The sequence below is a fragment of the Schistocerca cancellata genome, chromosome 7, assembly GCF_023864275.1.
Source record: "Schistocerca cancellata isolate TAMUIC-IGC-003103 chromosome 7, iqSchCanc2.1, whole genome shotgun sequence".
In the NCBI taxonomy this organism is placed as follows: domain Eukaryota; kingdom Metazoa; phylum Arthropoda; class Insecta; order Orthoptera; family Acrididae; genus Schistocerca; species Schistocerca cancellata.
In genome coordinates, this window is record NC_064632.1 from 34,873,073 (window position 1) to 34,899,697 (window position 26,625).

Sequence of the window (26,625 nt, forward strand, 5' to 3'; positions counted from 1 at the left end):
GCAGATGTTCGAAATTTTGCACAATCGATGTGAACGCATTGCCATTTAGTAATCATGGAGAATTGGACTGGTGCGGAACGTGCAGTAGCTGTGAGAGCGCTTTACAAACATGGTGATAGTGCGACTGCCGCGCAGAGAACATTTCGACAGCGTTACCAGCTTGGACGTCATGAACGTGTCCCATCTGCGCATGTGATTACAACGTGGGTGCGTAATTTTGAAGAAACAGGATCTGCCTTGAAAAAGAAACCTCCAGATGGCATTCCAACGGTACGTACCCCAGAGAACATTGCAGCTGCTAGAGCTGCAATCGAGAGAAGTCCTCGCCGCTCCGTTCGACAGCATGCATCTTCGCTAGGGATTAAGCGACGAAGCTTACAAAGAATACTGCACGAATTAGACTTCCATCCTTATAAGTTGCAGATTGTGCAACACTTACCTGAACGAGACCCAGCGTCACGTATGGCGTTTAGTAGCCAGATATTGGCTAAAATCAATGAGGACGCGAATTTCCTTGGTAACTTATGGATATCAGACGAAGCCCATTTCCACCTGAACGGATTCGTGAACAAACAGAATTTTCGTTATTGGGCACAGGACAATCCTTGTGAGTTTCACCAGTGACCACTACATAGCGCCAAGGTCACAATATGGTGTGCTGTATCATGTCATGGTGTTATCGGCCCTTATTTTTTTGAACGTGAGGATGGTAGTGCAGTGACAGTAACATCCGCTCTATATGTTGAAATGCTTCAAACATTCTTTACACCGAGACTGTAAGGGTTTAATCTTAACGTCGAAAACATGTGGTTTCAGCAGGACGGTGCCACGTCACACACACTGCTCGACAATCGATGGCAGCAGTTCGTCAATTGTTTGGAAGACGCATTATTTCACGTAACGGTGACATTGCACGGCCTGCGAGATCCCCTGATCTTATTGTGTGCGACTTCTTCTTGTGGCGATATCTTCAAAAGCAAGGTGTACAGCACACGTCCTGCAATAATCCAGGAACTGAAGGAGAACATTGAAAACGAAATCACTGCCGTTCCCCAAGATTTTGTACATCGCGCATTCCAGAGTTTTCATAACAGGCTGTTAGAGTGTAAACGCCGAATGGGAGCACATCTTTGCGATGTCATCTTTAAAAAGTAAAGAGACACTTTTGGACATTTTGATTATAAAGACATACTGAGTAATAGCATACTGAATACATTCACTTTCGTTAATAAATTACTAGTTTTAGGAATTTATTCATGGAAATGACGTTATTTCGAAATTTCCCTTTTCCCGGCGCCACCCTGTATTTACGAAATTTCAGTCACCAACTTTCTCTTCCGAATGCGAAAATATTTTGTTGAGCCCAACCTACATAGGTAGGAATGATCATCAAAATAAAATAAGAGAAATCAGAGCTCGAACAGAAAGGTTTAGGTGTTCGTTTTTCCCGCGCACTGTTCGGTAGTGGAATGGTAGAGAGATAGTATGATTGTGGTTCGATGAACCCTCTGCCAAGCTTCGAAAATGGTTCAAATGGCTCTGAGCACTATGGGACTTAACATCTATGGTCATCAGTCCCCTAGAACTACTTAAACCTAACTAACCTAAGGACGTCACACAACAACCAGTCATCACGAGGCAGAGAAAATCCCTGACCCCGCCGGGAATCGAACCCGGGAACCCGGGCGCGGGAAGCGAGAACGCTACCGCACGACCACGAGCTGCAGACTCTCTGCCAAGCACTTAAATGTGAATTGCACAGTAATCATGTAGATGTAGATGTAGATGAAGCTACCTGGCGAAGGGGCAAGTGTGGCAAATGTCCGGCGTGGCAAATGTCCGGCATTCGCGCGCACTGGACGTGGTCTGTGCCGTCGCGGAATCGTTAGCGCTAGGATTTCACCCGGAACAAGTCCCGCCCACTCACCCCCGGTTTCCCCGGTCTTTGTTCCGCGCCTGGGCATCGTTTCAGTTGACCCACGTGGCTTACCGCGATCGGCTGCACTCGGAGTGAATGTTAAATTAATGTCTTGCCAGGTCTTAAATTTTGCCAGGTAGTTAAAAGACACGTTACGAAAAACGTGCACAATTGGCCTCAGCTGTGCCAGGTACTTCCACAGCAAACATAAGAGAAAACAATTTATCACCGAATTCTTTAAATACGAGAACTCAGTATCCAGATGAATAGCCTATGAAGAAACACGCTTCTATGTGAGAAAAAGCACCCAAAGCTACAACAGGAGAAACCTGCCCTCAAAGAATAATTTGCTTGGAGAAAGAGGAACCACAGTATACGTGACACTTAAGTTTCAGAACTCAGACAGTATATGTGAAACAAGCACCAATGTTCACTATACTTCCAGAGGGCATCAAAATTACTTTGTTGTTGCTAGATCGATCCAAGCTGATTTTGCGTGCTATTCACTGAATAGTTTTGCTGAAAAATTTTAGGGGTGAGAGAAGAACTAGCACAGCACAAAGGACGTTTTACAGCCGTGAAACACTGCAGCATTTATTTCCTCCATAACTGCTCTGTGACAAACATAAACATCACATTATTATTTTTAAAAAATGGTTTGAATGACATTTACGAAATTAATAAATCTTTTGGTTAAAAACAGACAGGACAAAGAATAACGACATATTATTTTCCTGAGACGTTTGCAACAGCATATAGGTCACTAATCACACAGAAACAGCCACAATTGTTTGTAACCTCGTTTATAACGCGCAGGTATGGCATTGGAAGAATTTACAAGTTAAAATTCACCCATTACCCATGCAAATATGTTATACATGCAAATATCTTACTGCTTTCACTAGGCATTTCTACTTTATGACATTCTTATATTCTTTAATTTTCGTGAGCTACTATGAGGGCCTACATAAACAAAACAACCTTGACTTATTTCTGTATAACGGTGATTCTAGACAACAGAGTTATTCGAGTGCATCCGTGGCATTACTACCGACATGACAGATTCGATACCATATTTTTCGCATTGTATGTTTGCTCTGCTGTTTCCCTCAAATAAACGTGTTATAATAAGTGAATTAGTTAACGAAAATTTCTCCTTATTGCCCTTAAATAACATCACGTTATTTTTTGTTTTCTATTGCTGGCGATGCTTTCAATTCTCTATAAATATTTTTATTTCTTTAATAATGCAGATTCGTATTACATTACTATCCAGAAAAGCTTAAACTTCTTATCGGTACTGAATTTCATCACAGTATAACACGTGTTGGACTGTGACGATAACAACTTTGTTGTAGCTTCCAGTTTGCGGAACTGGCGGCTGTTTAGGGGAGGGCCTTACACCGTGGATAGGCGTGGAGGGGGGTGAATGGGCGGGACTTGTTCCGGGTGAAACCCTAGCGCTAAGGGCACGTGTGCCGTCGCGTGTCGTACTTCTGAGTTGACCTCCGGCTAGAGATGGGGGATGCGCTCTTGAACTGATTCATAGAGTTGAATCTTTGAAAGGAGTGAACAATCAGTGATTCAGAAAAAAAAAACGGTAGCTCCAAACGTTTCCCACGGCAGAGAGAGAGAGAGAGAGAGAGAGATAGAGAGAGAGAGAGAGAGAGACGGAGCATATCAGCAGCGCCTCTGCTGGTCACAGCACAGTGCACGCCACACAACACAGCCAGCGCTGGCCTCTGCCCTGCTTCTACCTTGGCTGCCTGCATTGTGCAGTCCCCCATTGGATTTTGTGTTTCACATATGCCATGCCGTCTCTGTGCGTCGTCTGCCGTGTGCAGTGTCTGGCGCAGCTTAACTTCGCATCGCACTCTGTCGGCGATCGTTTCAGTCGCACGACCTGCCCTCTGGGCAGTTGATGCGAGCAACAGGACAGAGAGCCACCTAGTGGATAACATAAGAACTACTTGCAACAACCTGCTCGCAAGGGAATGGACGATTTGTCTCGGAGCGGGTGACTGGTGGCCGTTCACCGCTCCCCCCACCCTCGGAACTCGCCCGCTGAACGCTCACCCCACCGTTCTCGACTCTAGCCAGAGCGTTAAGCAAAGCAACTCAGGTGTCACTCTGGTCTCTGCGGTCTTAGCTCACGCAGTAATACAGCTCGCAGCTCGACCTGCTCGACTCAGTGCTTCTGCATCGGAGTTCGTCTCTACTGGATATTGTTCTTCATAGTAATACCGCTATGTATATTACATTATTATGTTATGTATACATCATTTGTTTTTATTTTATTTTTATTTGTTTAAACTGATCAGATTAGGTTCCTGACGACTCCTCTTACTATAGGATTTTTATTATGGACACTCGAATTTACGCTTTAATTACGAGCGAAACGATAAACGTATCGCAAAATGTGATACACCAATATTTTCCTTGTTTTATTCTGCGTAAGGCTATATGCAGCACTTTCGTTTTACAGTCAATTTTATATTTTTTTTTTCTTATTGTGGTACGGATTTTGCGATTTTAGGCGTCTTCGGAAGGAAACGTTCACTTTAAAAATATATGGCTTCCGATGTATTTGTATGAGGTTAATGAAATTTTAATACATTATAGCCAAATATATTGTTAATGTAAATCTCAAGTTAAAACATTTTCCGATCACCCAAAAAACCACGATAGTGCAAAATAAATCAATAATCAAAAACTTTGTCATATCATGGAAATTTCAATAAACAATACAAAATTCTTACTCATTATCTGTGTTACTTCAAAATAGGATCAAATAACATCAAAATACAGGTATAGTACTGGAATAAACCAAGTTTAAAGGGCAATGTGCCTTCCATTTATTTTCTATTGTAAATGAGTGGTGAGTCATGAAAAAGAGCTAACTCATTTCAGGGAGTGAACAGTTCTGATCCGATCTCTGAAAAGAACAGTTTTGCCCATCTCTACCTCCGGCAGGTGGTGGACCCGCTGGACGTGCGCCAGCGCATGGCGGAGGTGTTCCCCAACTCGGTGGGCTGGCTGACGCACTACCTGCGCCGGCTGGACGTCAAGGTGGTGGTGGTGGTGTCGGCGGGCGCGCTGGCCCGCCAGAGGGCGCTCCTCGCCGGCCAGCCCCCGGGGTGCGCCCCCGGCACCAGGCCGCGCCCTCTCGACCACCTCTTCTCGCATGCGCTGCGCGTCATGCAGGACGACTACAAGATAGGGGGAGACTACAACCGGGTGTACAAAGTCAGGTGGGTGCTGCTTAACTACACTACTGGCCACTGCAAGTGTAGCAAACGACTAGACGTTGCAACGTACCCTTCCAGTACTGGTGGTGGTAAAAGTCTACCTAAGTAGGAAGATTACCGTCGCTTTGACATGTCCTACATCTCCTGCAAGCTACCGTCTGCAGTAAATGGTTTCTTAAATTGGTGTAGTCCACGAAGTTACTGGCCCCTGCGAGTTATTGCTGGGTATTAATAATTTCTAGCGGAAGGTTCTAACGAACCGGTAAAAAATTTGAACGGAACGGATAACGCATTTTTTTTTTTTTTGAACCACTTGAAACGTCCCCTTTGAAAATTTATACAGAACTGTGCTTAAACTGACACACAATATTTTTTAGCGCAACGCAATCTGACTTTCAGAAATCCCTACAAAGGAATGGCCCTGACTAACATTAACCTGTACCTTTCACAAATCACTTACCTCACCAAAAATCTTCGTTACTCGAACTACTGCAATACAGCGGCGCCACTATTGCCAGCTAAATAAAAGATTCAAACTACTGAAGGCACTAACTACTGATAGGCATAGTTAGCAAATGAAAGATTTTGATAGAGAACAAACAATGTATTTAACTTAATAATCATAATATATATGCCATCCAGTCTTACAAATTTCAAATCTCCGCCATTTCTCTCCCCACATCCACCACTGCTGGCGGCTCACCTCCTATTGCGCAACGCTACGCGCTGTTCACGTCCAGCTGCCCAACACTACAATGGTAGACAACAATGCAAACTAGCCACAGACTGCACACAGCACAGCCAGTGATTTTCATACAGAGAGCGCTACGTGGCGGCGGCGTTACCAATATAAGAACCTAAACAGCCTACTTACATAGCCTACTTACATAGCCTACTTACACACTACAGAAGGCACCTATACAGGGCTTAATAGGCAGTATATAGCTTTTATTTGCTTTCATGACCCAGAATTCGACTGTGGTACTGACTATCACCTATTCTTTATGATGGACGGAGTAAATAATCATTCGAGGGTAGAGATTAATTGATATTTATTCAGTACCGATGGTATTTCAACAACTAGTCGTGTTTCTCTTGCAATGTACATCATCAAAACCGGTTTCTAGTTAACACGGTTCAGTTTCGCCACGTAATTATGGAATGGGACAGAGGAGCGCAGACCTGGCTTCAATGTAATTTTATACAACCGCACAATTATACCTAAACCCAGGGGTATTACATTCAGTTGCCATAGATTACTCAGAACAAGTTCCGCAAAGACACTACAAGCAAAACTAGGTCAGGGTGGAAGACTATTTCGCAAATCTTTATCAAATCAGTGGGCATTAAAATCCGATACTTTTCCTAGTGGCACGAGTATTCTACTTAACGCACAACATCGCCAACAAATCAAATCGTTATGGGGGTGCACAAGAAACATCACTTCAACGCTGTTCAAGCCACATTGCCAAGTTTCAGTAGCCAACAGAAACCCAGAAAAATATGGACACACACCTTCCCTATTTTACACTCGCTCACTATCGTATGATTTTTCATCGTGTACAATATATCTTCAGACCGAAACTACAGTTTATCAATGCGGCGGTTGCTCCAACCGACCACGTGGAGCGAAAGCAAGTTCACAAAGAAAACATTTGTAAAATAAATAAAAATCCCCAAAATATTACTGTAAATGGAAGAGCAGATTAAAATACATTGAATGAGTGAATTTCCGTTAAGCACAGAGCAATAACGCGACCGTGAGCTTAAGGCACATAGTGTGTTGCCTGAACAAGGCACTAACGCAAGGTCTATTGAAATTCGAGTAAATTAAGAAAATAGTTCCCTTATGGGGTTCAGTGGTAATTTCGCACCTGATTTCAACATCTGGACTTCATTACAGAGCAGATTTCAGACAATCTAATACCTGTGTTAACATTACCAAAACGAGAGCTGCGTCTCCATGTCTGTCCAGCACCACGACCCAGGAACAAGTGCTCTTCCAACCGAATTCGCCTAACCGTTCCGCTTACAAACGTGGTGGGGGCGGCGCGCCAACCTGACAGAGACAATACGCGCGCCTACGTGTCATCTTTGCCCTGACCTGCAAACTTGGTCTCTGCTAAACTTGTTCAGGCTCGGGGGTGTTGGTACTACCCTACCACAGAACGACCATTCATGCAGTGTTACAATCTGTGCCTAAAGCTTTCTGCTAGTTCACACACTCCCTCATTTATACCGTCCAGGCCGCACAAAGGAAAGGAAAATGGGAAACGTGGTACACAACACAAAAAAATTCAATAAATAACACTGTTTAGTCCATTCTCTCCTTTTGGAAACCAGCTGAGGTATTACCTGCAAGAGAAGAAACTCTTGCTAATAATTTCTGCGTGCTAGCAATTTAATGAAACAATGGAACGGTACAACAAGTTCCGTTTCAACGTGATAAAATTTGTCGGTGAACTGAAGGTTTACAGTTCGCAAACATAGTTCAAAGAACTGGCACTTTCTGGCAGGAACAGTGGCTCTAACTAGCCTGAGCATCGTCTCGAAGAATACGGGTCCAGTACACTGAGGTGACAAAAGTCGCCGGATACCTCCTAATATCGTGTCGGAACTCCTTTTGTCCGGCGTGGTGCGTCTCGACGCGGCACGGGCTCAAGAAGTCGACGGAAGTCACCTGCAGAAATATTGAGCCACGCTGCCTCTTGTAACGGAACATATTAAAGGCTTTACTGTACCGAAGTATGCGATACCCTCCAAATTCAACCAGTTTAACGAGTATTTATGATTATAGAAAAGTTATTGTGTATGTTAACAATGATTGCGTAACATGTCTGCATAAACAGTCAACCCATTAAATTATACTGAATAACTAACCCACACAAAAGTTAATATCACTTGATCACTGATACAGCAAATGTCATCATGTAAAAACACTGAGTTCATCTTAAATAATTAATATGAAGTACGAAAAATAGTGTACAACTTAGGTATTTTAGATCTCCTTAAATAAAAATCACCCAGTGAAACCTATTTGTTCACTAGGAGCGGTTTCACTTAGTATTCACGAAATCAATCCTGTTTTAGACGAAAACCAATGTATTTCTTAATAATTCATGTTAATTACTTATTTATGCAAATTAGAGAAGTCAATTGACAAACTTGTAGAAAACGGACTTTTTGTAACAAAGAATTATTCTGTCAAGTCAACAAATCTGTCTGTCATTTTAATAACATGTTAAATTATGTCACTCGATGCAAATTAATAACTTTTCTGCACAAATTAGGATAACAGATGTACATGTGACTTGTAAACTATATCTCTTTTTAGTAGTTCTTTGACAATGTTATAAATACGAGCAGCAAGAAGGGTCGAGAGGCAGTCGAAATGGCACTTTGGTACAGTGTGTTTGTGTGTTATTGTTTGAGGTGGACAAACAATGCAAAGAACATGTAAAGGAAGTTGTGTTGTGTCATAGTCTTTGGTGGACAGTGGAATTAAGATGGCCACCAGAGAAATAAATATTTGAAGTTTACATATTTGTTGGTTTCGTTCATCCTTTATCATCAAAAGCACATAAAACAAAACACGGGACCTCATGTTTTTAACCCTAGACAACCAGATTTAGAGCCAGCATCAGCATCGAGACACAGCAGCGATCCAGCAAGCAGCAGTGATTACTACAATGCATTGTAATGGCGCCAACCTAACATCAAGTGCTAACAAGCTCCGTAAATGGGAGTGAAATAGTGCGATTATAGCAATTAGCAATATCTACGACCAGGCGACCATTACACTCTACAGCCGTCCATAGCTGTGGAAGTGTTACCAGTGCAGGACTTTGTGCACGACCTGACCTCTCGGTTATGGCCAAATCATCGGCCATAATTGTCCAGAATGTTCTTCAAACCAATCGCGAAAAAATGTGACCCAGTGACATGGCGCATTGGCACCCGCAAAAATTCCATCGTTGTTCGGGAACACGAATGCCTGCAAATCGTCTCCGAGTAGCCAAATATAACGATTTTCAGTCAATGATCGGTTCAGTTGGACCAGAATATCCAGTCCATTGTAGATACAGTCCACACCATTACGAAGCCACTGCCAGCCTTGCACAGTGCCTTGTGGACAACTTGGGTCCACAGCTGTGTTAGGTCTGCGCCACACCCGGCCCAATCGCCTTCATTGCTTACATATTCCGTCCTCACAATCATATTCCGCACATCAAGACGCTTCATTCGAACCCAAACTCGATATGATAAAGTCAATGTTGTATGAATTCATGTAAACGATATGCAAATAACTAATAAATCGCAAGTGCGCACCGTGATTGAAATACTCGAGGCTGGCGTACACACGTACATCCCAGACACGACGGTCACAGGAGCTCTTAGTTCGAGAGAGGCAACCGCACGCCAGGAGGCCGGTCCCAACCCATCTACGTTGGTCGGTGGCCGCCTGTGGAGCGGACAGCGTTCGCCCGAGGGAAAGGAGGAACGACCCCGTGTTCGGCTTAAAAGCAAATTCCGCTACATTGTGTGGGAGCGGCCAGCCTATGCATTCTTTACACATAGCACGCAGTTTCAGTGATTTTCACAGGGAGACAGCAAACGCCGAACGCTGATACTACAGATTTCCGGATTGGTCGCCTTAAACGAAACGTCATTCTCCCGTTTTAGAAGAGAAATGCTGATTGGCAGACGATATTTCTGACGCCTTGAGCTGAAGGAGTAATGGAAGAGACCGAAAGATATACCCCTTCACATCTGGCGTGGAGAGGTGCCGTTCCGTTTTCGCTTGTGGAGCGAGGAACAAGTCTCTCCTCAGTACTTCACTGGGAGAGCACCTCTGTCGAGAGCGAATCGAAGTGCGACTCTATATTGAGTCCTTGTGATTAAGCGTTGTTCACTGTGTTGGCCGGCACACTTATTGTGCAGTGTGAACGGACAGAGTTATAGTTAAACGCCTGCGAGCGAATTTTTGAGTGGCATCGCGGTGGACTGGTTATCTGACCGGTGTACCACGCCAATAGTTAGACTAGGGGCGAATAGGAATCCTTGACTTCATCAGGGCGTTGTGAGAGTTTGATTGGTGAAGGTCAATCCAGATAGAACGAGAGTTATCTTATTTCTCAGCAGCGAGCGGCGCAGACAGCAGTCATCGCTGCTTATGGTATTGTGTGCTATAGCTATTGCGAGCCCCGTATTTCCTCCACGACAGTACACTTCACTGCATTTCACACGCGGCAGCCTCGACCGTACCTAGCAACATTCTAAAGGATAATTATTCAAGTTGAGTAGGTGCGCCTCTCAGCCATTCTGCCAAGTCAACAACAATCTTAAACTTTGTATAGAAATTTCATTAGCGAATCCTATCCTTGAGAGGTAACTTCACATTCCGAAAAGAACCAGGATATAACTTGTTCAATTCATAACTAAAAGTTCCATTGTGATTTCTCAGAATTTTTGCAAAATAAATAATAACTTCCGTTAGTTTCATGTTTTTCTTACACTAACTAGCACTACTCTAGTACCAAGTATCCCACTAGTTACATAAGAAATTTTGTGAATTTTTGTGTCATTTCCTTACAGCGGACGACTCCAGAAGATATTTATTGCTGAAAGTTTTTCAGGCATTTCTCTTTAGAACGTTAGGAGCGTCTGTCTGACTTCTGTAGTAGTGTGGTGGTGGAAATTGCATCAGCCACAGGGTAAAGGGTACATCTCAGATTAATCCGTTGCGCAGAATAACAGAATCTCAGATCAACCCCACGCTTACACTGTCCTAACGGAAACGCTCATCGTACGTGTCACGTTGATTTCTGCGGTTATTTCACCCAATGTTGCTTGTCTGTCAGCACTGACAACTCTAACCAAACGCTGCTGCTGTTGGTCGTTAAGTGAACGCCATCAGCCACTGCGTTGTCCGTGGTGAGAGGTAAGACCTGAAACTTAATATTCTCGACACACTCTTGACATGGTGGATCTCAGAATATTGAATTTCCTAACGACTTCCGAAATGGAATGCCCCAAATGTCTAGCTCGAACTGTCATTCCGCGTTCAGAGTTTGTTAATTCCCGTCGTGCGGCCACAATCAAATCAGGAAACTTTTTACTTGAATCACCTGAATACAAATGACAGCTCCGATTATGGACTGCCCCTTTATACCCTGTGTGCGCGATACTACCGCCATGTGTATATGTGCAGATCGCTATCCCATGGCTTTCGTCAGCTCGGTCTATTCCTTCCAGCTTAGACTCTATGCCAAACTTGATCGCTTCCAGCGACCAGTAAACGGTGGTATACCAGTCTCTCGACAGCCCAGTCACGAAATTTTTTCAGGGGGTGAGAGATCTGGAAAACGCGCTGGCCAGGGCAACTGTTAAACAGTCTCTGTATTGGAGTAGGCCAGCACATCACGGACAACAGGTGGTCTTGCATTATCTTCTTGAAAGATAAGACCTCACAGCTAGGCCACAGCCACCAGCCTTAACAGGTAAGAAAGGTAGCGCCTGCGTGCAAATTACCGGCTACAGGGAGCAGAGCTGTTCGCATTGTCCACTCAGCAGCAACACATATCTTCACGCCAAATGCTGGACTCATATGACGACCCTGAATGCAATCTGGCAACTTTCTTTCTCCTCAGAACCTTCACCTACCGATACTACAAAGTGAGGTGGCGCAGTGGTCAGCACGCCGGGCTCGATTTCGGAAGGGCGACAGTTCAATTCCGCGTCTAATCGTCCAGATACAGGTGTTCTGTGATTTCCCTGAATCACCCCAGGCAGATGCCGGGACTGTTCCTTTGAAAGGGCAACGCTGCTTTCCTTTTCCATCCCTGAACCAATTCGAGCTTCTGCTTCATCTCTAGTGAACTTGATGTCGATGTGACGTTAAACCCGAACCTTCCTTTCCACGCACCCCATCAATACCATTGCGACGTGTACCAGGTCTCACCTGGAAAGTCTACGTAGAAGTCACTCGTGTGACCACTATTGTAGCTGGGCGGTGGGCACACCATGGTCGATGCGAGTGTCTGCACCACCACATTCAGCAAAGCCGGACAATAGTCACAATGCTGGCACCTCATGATCCACCAGACGTTGCTGCACTACCTGTGTGGATGCCTGTCTTGCTGCAGAACAAGGCAACAAGGCCATTTCCTGACTCCAGGCGTAATTCCTCCTTGTCCACAACAAGCAAAGTCTTTTATGTAAAAATATGAAAGGTGCGAAGATTACAATAAACTTTCTAGTTGCCGGCCGAAGTGGCCGTGCGGTTAAAGGCGCTGCAGTCTGGAACCGCAAGACCGCTACAGTCGCAGGTTCGAATCCTGCCTCGGGCATGGATGTTTGTGATGTCCTTAGGTTAGTTAGGTTTAACTAGTTCTAAGTTCTAGGGGACTAATGACCTCAGCAGTTGAGTCCCATAGTGCTCAGAGCCATTTGAACCATTTGAACTTTCTAGTTTAGTTAGCTTTTCGTGTAGAGTTGGCTCCAGTTCTTCTTTTCTAGGGGTCGGGTTCTTGAAGCTGAAAATCCCATATTTTAGGTCCTCATGGTTGAATTGATCTAAAGTTGATCTAAAATTTGAAGTCTGTTGTTTCAGAATTTTTGTTGTAACATTACTATATTTTGTCACATTTTAGTATATCATACAGTCTTTTGAATTTTCACATTAACAAAGCCGAAATTACATTGTTCGCCCAAAATACAAAAATACGTCCAATCACATCAGTGTCATGCTTACTACTAGGTCACTGTGTAGTAATAACTATATTCCAAAGGGATTACAATTTTTCTTGACAAATGAATTTCTGTTAATTTCGATTATTATTTCATAAATGGGTCCAGAAATAAACATAGGAAAACAGTACTAGATTGCCTAATTAGTAATAGAAATTTTAAATGTGCCAAATAATTCGTAATTTCAAATATTTATAAGAAAATAACTTTAACTGTACCTTCAGGGCTAGTACTTATCGATTGTAAGATCGAAAATAATCGCAGATCGCCTGACCGCCACGTTGACCTTAGCCTTTGCGGTCTACTTTGGAGAGGTGGGTGCGTCATCACTATCCATCTCCACCGTCGTTTCGTGAACTTGCAGTTGTTTTGCGGGAAGAATGGTGTAAGATTCCTTTTGAAAACCATACAGGACCTTTATTTATTGGTTCAAATGGCTCTGAGTACTATGGGACTTAACATCTATGGTCATCAGTCCCCTAGAACTTAGAACTACTTAAACCTAACTAACCTAAGGACAGCACACAACACCCAGTCATCACGAGGCAGAGAAAATCCCTGACCCCGCCGGGAATCGAACCCGGGAACCCGGGCGCGGGAAGCGAGAACGCTACCGCACGACCACGAGCTGCGGACGGACCTTTATTTATTCATTCCGAGACGACTGGAAGCTGTTTTCAATGCCAACGGTTTTCCTACAACGCATTAGGCACGTTATTGTGTTTTTTTTTTCTTTTTTTGGTGTCTCCATAATTGGTCGGCCGCCTGTGTATCGCAAGGATAGATTAGACGTCAATGTCAGTGCTTTATTTGGATTATGTCTAGTATGGTTATAACGGATACCGAATGTGAAACAATTTGCGCGTAGTTAAGTATAAAAGGTGTGTAAAACATGGAAATCGAATGATTTTATATACCTTTTACAGCTGTAGTGGCAAAGCTATTCACAGAGAAATTGCAGAGTATCGTCAATAATTTTCTCGTTCACGCTACAGTAAAAAGAGGGAACTTCGATTTGCCATCTATAGAATGAGAGAGTCGTACAGTGAAAACTGGAGCGAGAGACAGGGATCGTGTAACATTATTCTGAATGTCTTCTCCGAAAATTTATTTCGAGCAGATGGTTAGAGAACCAGTTCGTGAGCGCGACGTCTTAGACCTCCTAGCAGCATCAGATCCGATCTTTTAGGATCAGTTTACTTAGAGGAAGCTACCGTGACCATTGACAGCGTCAATGGCTAATGGTATTACAAGCAATGTTAATAAAGGTAGGAAGTATTTACGAACTTCCAGCATGCTGCAGTAACTTGGGTCAGCAACTTCTGTTAATCAATCGAACGGAAAACCAGTCCAACTTTCAAATACTTTATTTTTATTCGGTAACTAGTTTCGGGCCGAGACCCATTTTCAAATCAACACAACAAAGTCGAAAATGGCATTTCCGAAGACGTCGAAACATGTGTAATGTACGAGACCCATTTTCAAATCAACAAAACAAAGTCCAAAATGTACATCACAAATTTTTCAACTTTGTTGTGTTGATTTGAAAATGGGTCTCGGTCCAAAACTAGTCATCGAATGAAAAATAAAATATTTGCAACTTGGACTAATTTTTCGTTCTGTTGAAGGTAGGAAGTAATTTTTGCTTTGTGACAGGATAAAAACTGGAGAATATCTATATAGTCAGTGTCGAATACACAATTCTGCGGGCGAAGATGCGGAACACAAACGGATAAAATCCAGAAGCATCGTTCATTACGCCTCAGACAAGTATGTTCCAAGCAAGAGGAAGACTCACTGTAGTTTAACAGCCATGTTAGAGAGTGCTACGGAAGCAGAAAGAGCAGAAATGACCTTGTGGATGACATCGGAAGTTCACTGAGGCTTTTTGCGGATGATGCTGTGGTATATCGAGAGGTTGTAACAATGGAAAATTGTACTGAAATGCAGGAGGATCTGCAGCGAATTGACTCATGGTGCAGGGAATGGCAATTGAACCTCAATGTAGACAAGTGTAAAGTGCTGCGAATACATAGAAAGAAAGATCCCTTATCATTTAGCTACAATATAGCAGGTCAGCAACTGGAAGCAGTTAATGCTATAAATTATTTGGGAGTACGCATTAGGAGTGATCTAAAATGGAATGATCATATAAAGTTGATCGTCGAAAAAGCAGATGCCAGACTGAGATTCATTGGAAGAATCCTAAGGAAATGCAATCCGAAAACAAAGGAAGTAGGTTACAGTACGCTTGTTCGCCAGCTGCTTGAATACTGCTCAGCAGTGTGGGATCCATACCAGGTTGGGTTGATAGAAGAGATAGAGAAGATCCAGCGGAGAGCAGCGCGCTTCGTTACAGGATCATTTAGTAATCGCGAAAGCGTTACGGAGATGATAGATAAACTCCAGTGGAAGACTCTGCAGGAGAGACGCTCAGTAGCTCGGTACGGGCTTTTGTCAAAGTTTCGAGAACATACCTTCACCGAAGAGTCAAGCAGTATATTGCTCCCTCCTACGTATATCTCGCGAAGAGACCATGAGGATAAAATCAGAGAAGGTACCCTCCGCCACACACCGTCAGGTGGCTTGCGGAGTATGGATGTAGATGTAGATGTAGATGTATACAGCTATTGATCCATTGCATGGACCGGTGTAAAGATGCATTGCGTGTACTGTAGGACGATGAGTGTATCCCACAAACATGACTATAAGTTGAAGAGACCCTCCCTGTGACTCTGTGTCATTGTTTGAAACTGTTTTCTTCTGCCGTATCACGCTTGTACACTGTCATACATTTTTGTTATTTTCCGCCATAACTTCGAGGTGTGTGGCAGGTTCTCAACTGACATTAACACGATCTGATAGATCCTTTATCATTTAGCTACAAAATAACAGGTCAGCAACTGGAAGCAGTTAATGCTATAAATTATTTGGGAGTACGCATTAGGAGTGATCTAAAATGGAATGATCATATAAAGTTGATCGTCGAAAAAGCAGATGCCAGACTGAGATTCATTGGAAGAATCCTAAGGAAATGCAATCCGAAAACAAAGGAAGTAGGTTACAGTACGCTTGTTCGCCAGCTGCTTGAATACTGCTCAGCAGTGTGGGATCCATACCAGGTTGGGTTGATAGAAGAGATAGAGAAGATCCAGCGGAGAGCAGCGCGCTTCGTTACAGGATCATTTAGTAATCGCGAAAGCGTTACGAAGTTGATAGATAAACTCCAGTGGAGGACTCTGCAGGAGAGACGCTCAGTAGCTCGGTACGGGCTATTGTTGAAGTTTCGAGAACATACCTTCACCGAAGAGTGAAGCAGTATATTGCTCCCTCCTACGTATATCTCGCGAAGAGACGATGAGGATAAAATCAGAGAGATTAGAGCCCACACAGAGGCATACCGACAATCCTTCTTTCCACGAACAATACGAGACTGGAATAGAAGGGAGAACCGATAGAGGTACTCAAGGTACCCTCCGCCACACGCTGTCAGGGGGCTTGCGGAGTATGGATGTAGATGTAGATGTAGATCTTCGTCACAGATTTAAGCGAAGACATAACCTAGCCGACAAACAAAAGGTGCCAAAGCGAAAATGAGCGTAAGCAGAGCAATGAGAGAACGTCCAATGAATTTGATACTAAAATTGCCAGTTGGTCTGACTCGAAGTCATAAGGTTTGGTCTGATATAAAATAAGTAAGCGGATCGAATTCATATGTTCCCTCTGTTAACAATGCTGGTACCGAAGCGGAAGATGACAGAGCGGAGGCCGAACTACTGAACTCGGACTTCCGAAACTGTTCCACCGCTGAAGACCATGGTACGGTCCCCCATTCAGTCATCGCAAGAACGCCAAAATGTCAGCTACACCTTAAACACTTTTGCAGCACACCTAGGAATCCACATACACTAGTGGATCTGATTAGGAATCTGGCAGGTACTACATGGGGGGGCAAACGTGTCATTTCTCCGTGGAGCATCCCTTGCGTTGGTACACTCCGTTGTAGAAAATTGCGCATCACTTTGGTTCAGCAGCGCTCATGTAAGAAAGTTGACGTTCATTTGAATGCAGCTATGAGACCCATTAGTGTCTCCCTCACATCTACAGGTACATGTTGGCTACCAATACTGTGGATCATACGTCCAATTCGAAAGGCGGCTCTTAACAATCTTTTTCAGCAAGTTTCTAAAAATAAGTTAATCCCCCTACACTAAAAATTACTCTCGTTTCCAGGAAATGCTGAGACATGTAGATTACGACCATCCATTCATAGACATAATTCCTCATCTCGAAATTTCCATGAAACTAAAACAAATTATAGTCCTAAATGACAAGCAAAAATAGGCCTAAAATTTGATAAATTTATATCAAAAGTATATACTATTACAGTTGTTTCGCTTCGAAAGCAGTAAACATTCATATTTACATTAGAAGAACTTAAGACATACTTACTTAAAGGCCAATGATCTCTTCTGTATGATCACTTATACATAATAACCACATATCACAATCTCTTAAAATTATGTAGCACAATCCTACAATGCTCTACATTCACAGAAGAACCGCAGTGTACCACTAGATGACTCTGCCTTCCAGTAGCATCGGTGGCTTCCTGTGAAATTCACTGGTACTTAAAAACAAAACGCGTAAAATGGTGATTTGAAGCAGAAACCACTGGGGCTCAAACAGTTTAAGAACAGTGGCGTCACTTCAGTTGTTTTTATGGACACTGCTTTTCACTGCCAGAAAAACGAACCCGAGACAGAAGCGAACAGTACTAAAAACAAGCTTGAGGTCAAAGAGCGAAGTGAGCATCCGTTGTAAACATCAAGTACCATGAGTGAGTGGAACAAGTTTGTTTTCAAACAAGACACACAGTGCATACCATGAATATTTACACCAAAACATGCAGAAAATATCCCTGAACAAACTGTGCAATCTTGTCAGTGGAATTCTGGTTCACCCTTTATAAACCACTAAACACTGAAAGGTCCTTTTGCCCATCGTTGAAGTGCAGTGTGTGCAGAATAATGTGGTCGATAGATGCTCAGTCGGCTGGGCAAGTGTGGGGAGAGTGGTTGTGGTGGGGGTTGAGGGCAGACCGTTAGCGGGCTGTAGGGGAAATGCCGAGAACTGGAGGGGAAGTGTCGTTCTAAATTGATGCCTACACTCATATTTTCTCCAAATATTAAATGTAGGCTCTCCACAGCCACAGTCGCATGATGACCATCAAAAAAGGTCTACTGTCACCTCTGCTTTGGTAACTATCTATAAAGAATTCCACTGAAAATGCAACAAAAGCAGCGATTTACTTTCACCTGGCCTGTTAGCCATTTCTAACTTTCATAGGAGCATCATGAGTGTTGAATTTTGGGTAAAATCTACATTTGTTTTGTTGCTGTGTTAAAATCTTGTTTTGTCAAAACGCAGCAGAGTTTACACAAGGTCACCTCATAAACATATTGAACAGACGCAATTGTGAGATGATTCTCAAACAGTGGTTCATTAAGTGAGGAACTGAAGGCAAGTAAGGTCAATAGCTTACAAAGAAGCACATCCTCAGTACAAAAAAAGTGTAATGTCTTCACTTAATGTTGTTCCACGACCCACAGCATTTCTCGTTTCACCAGCTATCGAAGGCCCTAAAAAATTACATTCTCTCATGGAAAAATTCTATAGTTAGTGGCATAACGCAGTAGATAGTGAAGTACCACATAACAACCGTATGGCGAAATACTCTCCTCTTTCAATGCTATCGTTTGCCAAAATTTCATTTCGATATTTCAAACCATTTATGAGATATGAGGGATGTTGTGAATGTTTTATTCTGGTTTTATAGCTGGCGCCCGCGATCGTAAATGAGTGTGCCGCATATGATCAATTTTCTCGAGAATGGTGACTGATAGAGACCTCCATCCAACTCTTGAGAAAAATTTAACACATTAGCTAAATGTCATACACATTTCAGTGCAAATTATGTAATATGCACCAAAAGCAAAATCATAGAGAGCCCTATTTCTCATTGCAAACTTCTTCCAATTTCGTGCAATGTATAAATGCAAATGACACAATAACAGTGACCATTAACGAAATGATGGACACATCATCATGAAGCTTATGTTTAATACAGGGTGTTACAAAAAGGTACGGCCAAACTTTCAGGAAACATTCCTCACACACAAATAAAGAAAAGATGTTATGTGGACATGTGTCCGGAAACGCTTAATTTCCATGTTAGAGCTCATTTTAGTTTCGTCAGTATGTACTGTACTTCCTCGATTCACCACCAGTTGGCCCAATTGAAGGAAGGCAATGTTGACTTCGGTGTTTGTGTTGACATGCGACTCATTGCTCTACAGTATTAGCATCAAGCACATCAGTACGTAGCATCAACAGGTTAGTGTTCATCACGAACGTGGTTTTGCAGTCAGTGCAATGTTTACAAATGCGGAGTTGGAAGATGCCCATTTGATGTATTAGCACGGGGCAATAGCCGTGGTGCGGTACGTTTGTATCGATTTCCAGAACGAAGGTGTCCCGACAGGAAGACGTTCGAAGCAATTGATCGGCGTTTTAGGGAGCACGGAACATTCCAGCCTATGACTCGCGACTGGGGAAGACCTAGAACGACGAGGACACCTGCAATGGACGAGGCAATTTTTCATGCAGTTGACGGTAACCCTAATTTCAGCGTCAGAGAAGTTGCTGCTGTACAAGGTAACATTGACCACGTCACTGTATGGAGAGTGCTACGGGAGAACCAGTTGTTTCCGTACCATGTACAGCGTGTGCAGGCACTATCAGCAGCTGATTGGCCTCCACAGGTACACTTCTGCGAATGGTTCATCCAACAATGTGTCAATCCTCATTTCAGTGAAAATGTTCTCTTTACGGATGAGGCTTCATTCCAACGTGATCAAATTGTAAATTTTCACGATCAACATGTGTGGGCTGACGAGAATCCACAAGCAATTGTGCAATCACGTCATCAACACAGATTTTCTGTGAACGTTTGGGCAGGCATTGTTGGTGATGTCTCGATTGGGCCCCATGTTCTTCCACCTACGCTCAATGGAGCACGTTATCATGATTTCATACGGGATACTCTACCTGTGCTGCTAGAACATGTGCCTTTACAAGTACGACACAACATGTGGTTCATGCACGATGGAGCTCCTGCACATTTCAGTCGAAGTGTTCGTACGCTTCTCAACAACAGAGGCGGACCAATTCCATGGCCTCCACGCTCTCCTGACCTCAACCCTCTTGACTTTCATTTATGGGGGCATTTGAAAGCTCTTGTCTACGCAACTCCGGTACCAAATGTAGAGACTCTTCGTGCTCGTATTGGGGACGGCTGTGATACAATACGCCATTCTCCAGGGCTGCATCAGCGCATCAGGGATTCCATGCGACGAAGGGTGGATGGATGTATCCTCGCTAACGGAGGACATTTTGAACATTTCCTGTAACATTCCATGATTAATGTGATTTCAAGAGAAGTAATAAAATGAGCTCTAACATGGAAACTAAGCGTTTCCGGACATAGTCCACATAACATATTTTCTTTCTTTGTGTGTGAGGAATGTTTCCTGAAAGTTTGGCCGTACCTTTTTGTAACACCCAGTATAAGCACCACAAATATGAATTTTTTTACCGAATAGTCGCTGTAAAATCGTTTGAGAAAGATTGCAGCGCGTGTGCCACGATTCCGTCGGCGCAGCGTGTCGCTGGCCGGCTGAAAGCAGGCCAACAATGTCGGCCTCCCCTTCCGAACAAACGAATGAACTCACCCAGCGCTCCGACGACAACTGGTCAACGCGATTTTGTTTTGTTTTTTTTTTATGTCCATTACTTTGCGCGTAGTCACACTGGCGGCCGCGCTGAGAATCCTTGCATTGTTGGCAGCGAGCCACGCACCTAGCCAAATTGCACGACGTACATTCTGCTCCGCAGACTTCTACATCTACATCTACATCCATACTCCGCAAGCCACCTGACGGTGTGTGGCGGAGGGTACCTTGAGTACCTCTATCGGTATGATTGGAAAGTTTTAACAGTGGGCTTTTAATTGTACAATGGTCGTACTTACATGCTACTGTGATGCATCTCCTTCAAAATAGTCCCCTTCTGACTGAAAACACACACTCCAAGGGTGTTTCCACTTTTGGAAACATTCTTGGAAATTTTTTCCTGGAGTGTGTTAAGGACGCTCTCTGTATTTGCCTGTATGTCTTAAATCAAGTCAAATCATTTCCCTTTCAGTGCAAATGTCATTTTAGGAAACAGGTAGAAGTCCGCTGAGGCCAAATAAGGGGAATATGGCGGTTGTGGAACCACAGGAATTTTGAATTTGGTACAAAATTCAACGATGGAGAAGGCGCGATGAGCCGGAGCATTGTCGTGGTGCAGCACCCAACTCCTTTCCTACCACAATGCAGACCTTCTCTTCCGCACCTTTTCGCGCAAACGCTCAAGGACACATTTGTAGTATTCCTGGTTAATTGTCTATCCTCCAGGGGTAAATTCATTATGCGCAATATCGGTAGAATCGAAAAACATCACCAACATTTGTCTTCACCTTCAACTTACTTCGCCGTTCTTTTTTCGGCCGTGTTGAACCTGGAGTCTTCTACTGCGAAGACTGCTCTTTGGCTTCAGGATCATATCCATAAACCCACGATTCGTCACCTGTAATTACCCTATTTAACAAATCTGGGTCATTTTTAGTCCGATTACTCAATTTTAAGTAGTAAAGGAGTTTTGCTGTTTGGGGAGCAAAATAACTGATGATGGTCGAGGTAGAGAGGATATAAAATGGAGACTGGCAATGGCAAGGAAAGCGTTTCTGAAGAAGAGAAATTTGTTAACATCGAGTATAGATTTAAGTGTCAGGAAGTCGTTTCTGAAAGTATTTGTATGGAGTGTAGCCATGTATAGAAGTGAAACATGGAGGATAAATAGTTGAGACAAGAAGAGAATAGAAGCTTTGGAAATGTTGTGCTACAGAAGAATGCTAAAGATTAGATGGGTGGATCACATAACTAATGAGGAGGTATTGAATAGAATTGGGAAGAAGAGAAATTTGTGGTACAATCTGATAAAAAGAAGGGGACGGTTGGTAGGACACTTTCTGAGGCATCAAGGGATCACCAATTTAGTATTGGAGGGTAGCATGGAGGGTAAAAATCATAGACGGAGTCCAAGAGATGAATACACTGAACAGGTTCAGAAGGATGTAGGCTGCAGTAGGTACTGGGAGATGAAGAAGCTTGCACAGGATAGAGTAGCATGGAGAGCTGCATCAAACCAATCTCAGTACTGAAGACCACAACAATAACAACAATCAATTCTTGGCATACTTCAAGTCGGTGTTGTCTCTGGTCACTTGACAATTTTGGAATGAATTTTGCAGACACTCGACGCATGTACAGATCTTCAGCAAAAATGGACTGAACTACATAGAAACTTAATTAAGTTCATCAGCCATCTCCCTAATTATAAGTCTACGAGCAGAGTGCACTCGCGAACTTCCACAACATTTTCATTCGTTTTTGTGGTCGAAGGACGGCCGGACCATGATGGTTCATCTTCAAATGATTCGCGGCCATTTTTAAATCTGCTGAACCAGACGAAAACATTTGACTGGCTCATACAGTTATCTCCAAAAGCTGTTTTTAATAGTTCGTAAGTCTCAGAAGATGATTTCCCGGTTTTAAATCAAAATTTCACACAAATTCGTTGCTCCGTTTTTACGTCCATTTTCACGAAGACAGAATCCACCAACAAGCCTTTACAGGCCCGCAATCAACCAGCTGCCACAACGAACTGAATAAAGGAAACACAGTTTCCTGTCAGAGGGTGTTTAAGGACAAGGCAATGACTCACTCCCCACCTTGCGTGTATCTGCCCGCTAAACCGTAAGTAGTAGCGGATCTATTCTTAAAACTTTTCCAATCACACCTTGTAGAAAACATGTATCGGTAGCGTGGATTAATCCTCCGCACCGCCACGCTATCCGATCAGTCTAAATAGAGGTCCTATTATCGTTTTGACCCGCGAGACGACCTCATCTCAATCTTTATTCTACAAGCCACCTTTCGGTGTGTGGCGGAGGGTATTTTGTGTACGAGTGTCACGTCCCCATTTTCTTGTCCTAGTCGCGTACGGTTCGCGGGAAGAACGATTTTCGGTAAGCCCTCATGTGGGATAGAGCCTCTCTAATTTTATCTTCGCGGTCTTTTCGCGAGATACGCTAAGATGGAAACTTGACTCTTCGAGGAATATATGCTCTCGAACTTTTTAACAGTAGACGATTCTGTGATATAGAAAGCCTCTCTTTCGGCATCTGCCACTGGAGTTGACTTAGCATCACTGTGGCGCTTTCATGCTTACCAACTGTACCTGCAACGAAACGTGCTGCTCTTCTTCGAATCTTTTCTATTTCCTCTATCAACCCTACCTGGTGCAGATCCCAGACTGACAAGCAGGATTCAAGCATTGGTTGAAAGAGTGTTTTGTAATCTACTTTTTTATGAGCTATGTTTCCTAAGGATTCTTCCAATGAATCTCAAGAGTGGCACCTGTCTTACCCGGGTTAATTTTATATCATCGTTCCACTACAAATCGTTCCGTACACATACTCTTAGACTGTTTATGAAACTAACTGCTTAAAGTGATTGATCTGCAATCGTGCAATAATACAATAAAGGGACTTTCTGTCTCTCTGTTCGCAATACGACACATTTGCAAACGTTGAGGGTCAATTGCCAGTCCCTATCGTCGATCCTCTGCAGCTCTTCCCATATGTTCGAGTGTCGCGACTTTTCTGTATACAACAGCATTATCCTCGAAAAGCCTCATGGGACTTTCACATTATCTACTAGCTCATTTATATACAGGGTGGTCCATTGATGGTCACCGGGCCAAATATCTCATGAAATTAGCATCAAACAAAAAAACTACGACGAACCAAACTCGTCTAGCTTGAAGGGCGAAACCAGATGGCGCTATGGTTGGCCCGCAAGATGGCGCTGCATAAGTCAAACGGATATCAACTGCGTTTTTTTAAATAGGAACCCCCATTTTTTATTACATATTCGTGTAGTACGTAAAGAAATATAAATATTTTAGTTGGGCCACTTTTTTCGCTTTGTGAGACATGGCACTGTAATACTCACAAACGTATAAGTACGTGGTATCACGTAACATTCCGTCAGTGCGGACGGTATTTGCTTCGTGAGACATTATCCGTGTTAAAATGGACCGTTTACCAATTGCGGAAAAGGTCGGTATCGTGTTGATGTATGGCTATTGCGATCAAAATGCCCAACGGGCGTGTGCTATGTATGTTGCTCGGTATCCTGGACGACATCATCCAAGTGTCCGGACCGTTCGCCGGATAGTTACGTTATTTAAGGAAACAGGAAGTGTTCAGCCACATGTGAAACGTCAGCCACGACCTGCAGCAAATGATGATGCCCAAGTAGGTGTTTTAACTACTGTCGCGGCGAATCCGCACATCAGTAGCAGACAAATTGCGCGAGAATCGGGAATCTCTAAAACGTCGGTGTTGAGAATGGTACATCAATATCGATTGCACCCGTACCGTATTTCTATGCACCAGGAATTGAATGGTGACGACATTGAACGTCGTGTACAGTTCTGCCACTGGGCACAAGAGAAATTACGGGACGATGACAGATTATTTGCACGCGTTCTATTTAGCGACGAAGCGTCATTCACCAACAGCGATAACGTAAACCGGCATAATATGCTCTACTGGGCAACGGAAAATCCACGATGGCTGCGACAAGTGGAACATAGGGACCTTGGCGGGTTAATGCATGGTGCGGCATTTTGGGAGGAAGGATAATTGGCCCCCATTTTATCGATGGCAATCTAAATGGTGCAATGTATACTGATTTCCTACGCAATTTTCTACCGATGTTAGTACAGTAGAGCGTCGATTATCCGAACGTCGGTCAACCGAACGACCGCTTAACCGAACTGTGTACTCGCTCGCACCTGTTACTCTCCCACCCTACCGTCCATCAACCCCCTCACTCCCAAATCAAGTTTCCCACAGTAGTCGCCACACTGGGCCACCGCTGGTGGAACATTGCTTCTAATGGGGCCTTCAGAAGGCGCTGCTGACCGGACAAGCCGCCAGTCGCTGTGTTTCAACAATCAGCACACTTCTGTCGGCTTGGCACTGGCAGTAGAAGTAGCGGCAGTATCAAAGCAACAGCTGCGCCAGCTGAGAATTGAGGCGTGCCGCTCCGCGCAGTTTGGATTGCGCGCCCCCAAGAAGAGCTTCTCACGGTGCAAACAGCCACCTTCTGTTCTCTGTTACGACCACTTGTGTGCTGCTGCGTGAAGAAGTGAACTTGACGATACAAAATGCTTAAACGTAAACGTGTTGTCCTTTCTATAAGGGACAAGTGCGAGATTATTAAAAGGTTAGAAGAAGGTGAATCTGCAACCACTTTATCCAATGAGTACAAGCTGGAGAAGTCGCCAATTACGGATATAAAAAAAACAAAAGACGAGCATAGCTTGTTTAGATACTGCCTTGCGATGGTTTGAAGCCCAAGATGAAAGTGACCAGTTTCAGATATCTGTCATGAAAAAAGTACGTGACTTAGCTGCTCGTAAGCGTGTAGGCTTGCTTAGACAGACCAAAATAAAGGATTTTTTAAAACGTTAATTTTGTATACTGTGTGTATTGTTCACGCAAATTGAGTATGTAATATGTATATATGGCCGGCCGGTGTGGCCGTGCGGTCTAGGCGCTTCAGTCTGGAACCGCGTGACCGCTCCGGTCGCAGCTTCGAATCCTGCCTCGGGCATGGATGTGTGTGACGTCCTTAGGTTGGTTAGGTTTAAGTAGTTCTAAGTTCTAGAGGACTAATGACCACAGATGTTAAGTTCCATAGTGCTCAGAGCCATTTGAACCATTTGAATATGTATATATTTTTGTTTAATAAACTGTGCCACATGCTGTATATTCCTGCTGAAGTTGCCTTTGTATGTTACTTTGTAATACTAAAAGAGATGCCTTTTTTATGAATAAATTTACTGTACAGTACTTCTTTTTGGCAAATAAACATGTACAGTTCGATTATCCGAACAAACCAGTTTTCCGAACACCCATGTCCCCCAATTACTTCGGATAATCGACGCTCTCCTGCACAAGAATGGCGATGTACTTACAACATAATGGATATCCGGCACATAGCTCGCGTGCGGTTGAAGCGGTATTGAATAGCATATTTCAGGACAGGGCCGGCCGGAGTGGTCGAGCGGTTCTAGGCGCTACAGTCTGGAATCGCGTGACCGCTACGGTCGCAGGTTCGAATCGTGCCTCGGGCATGGATGTGTGTGATGTCCTTAGGTTAGTTAGGTTTGAGTAGTTCTACGTTCTAGGGGACTGATGACCTCAGATGTTAAGTCCCATAGTGGTCGGAGCCATTTGAACCATGACAGGTGGATTGGTCGTCGAAGCACCATACCATGGCCCTCACGTCCATCGAATCTGACGTCCCCGGATTTCCTTCTGTCGGGAAAGTTGAAGGATATTTGCTGTCGTGATCCACCGACAACGCCTGACCGCATTGTCAATGCATATGCGAACATTACGGAAGGCGAACTACTCGCTGTTGAGAGGAATGTCGTCACACGTATTGCCAAATGCACTGAGGTTGACGG

The 26,625-nt window shown here is 43.7% G+C and overlaps 1 protein-coding gene across 1 annotated transcript in view; it reads left to right on the forward strand.

Moving 5' to 3' along the window:
* Nucleotides 1–26,625, forward strand: part of LOC126092250 (uncharacterized) — a 700,330-nt gene that overhangs the window by 606,202 nt on the left and 67,503 nt on the right. Inside the window, exon 9 of the mRNA XM_049907760.1 lies at nucleotides 4,892–5,169. Coding sequence (XP_049763717.1) covers nucleotides 4,892–5,169 — 278 coding nt within the window. The remainder of the gene's footprint in view (nucleotides 1–4,891; nucleotides 5,170–26,625) is intronic.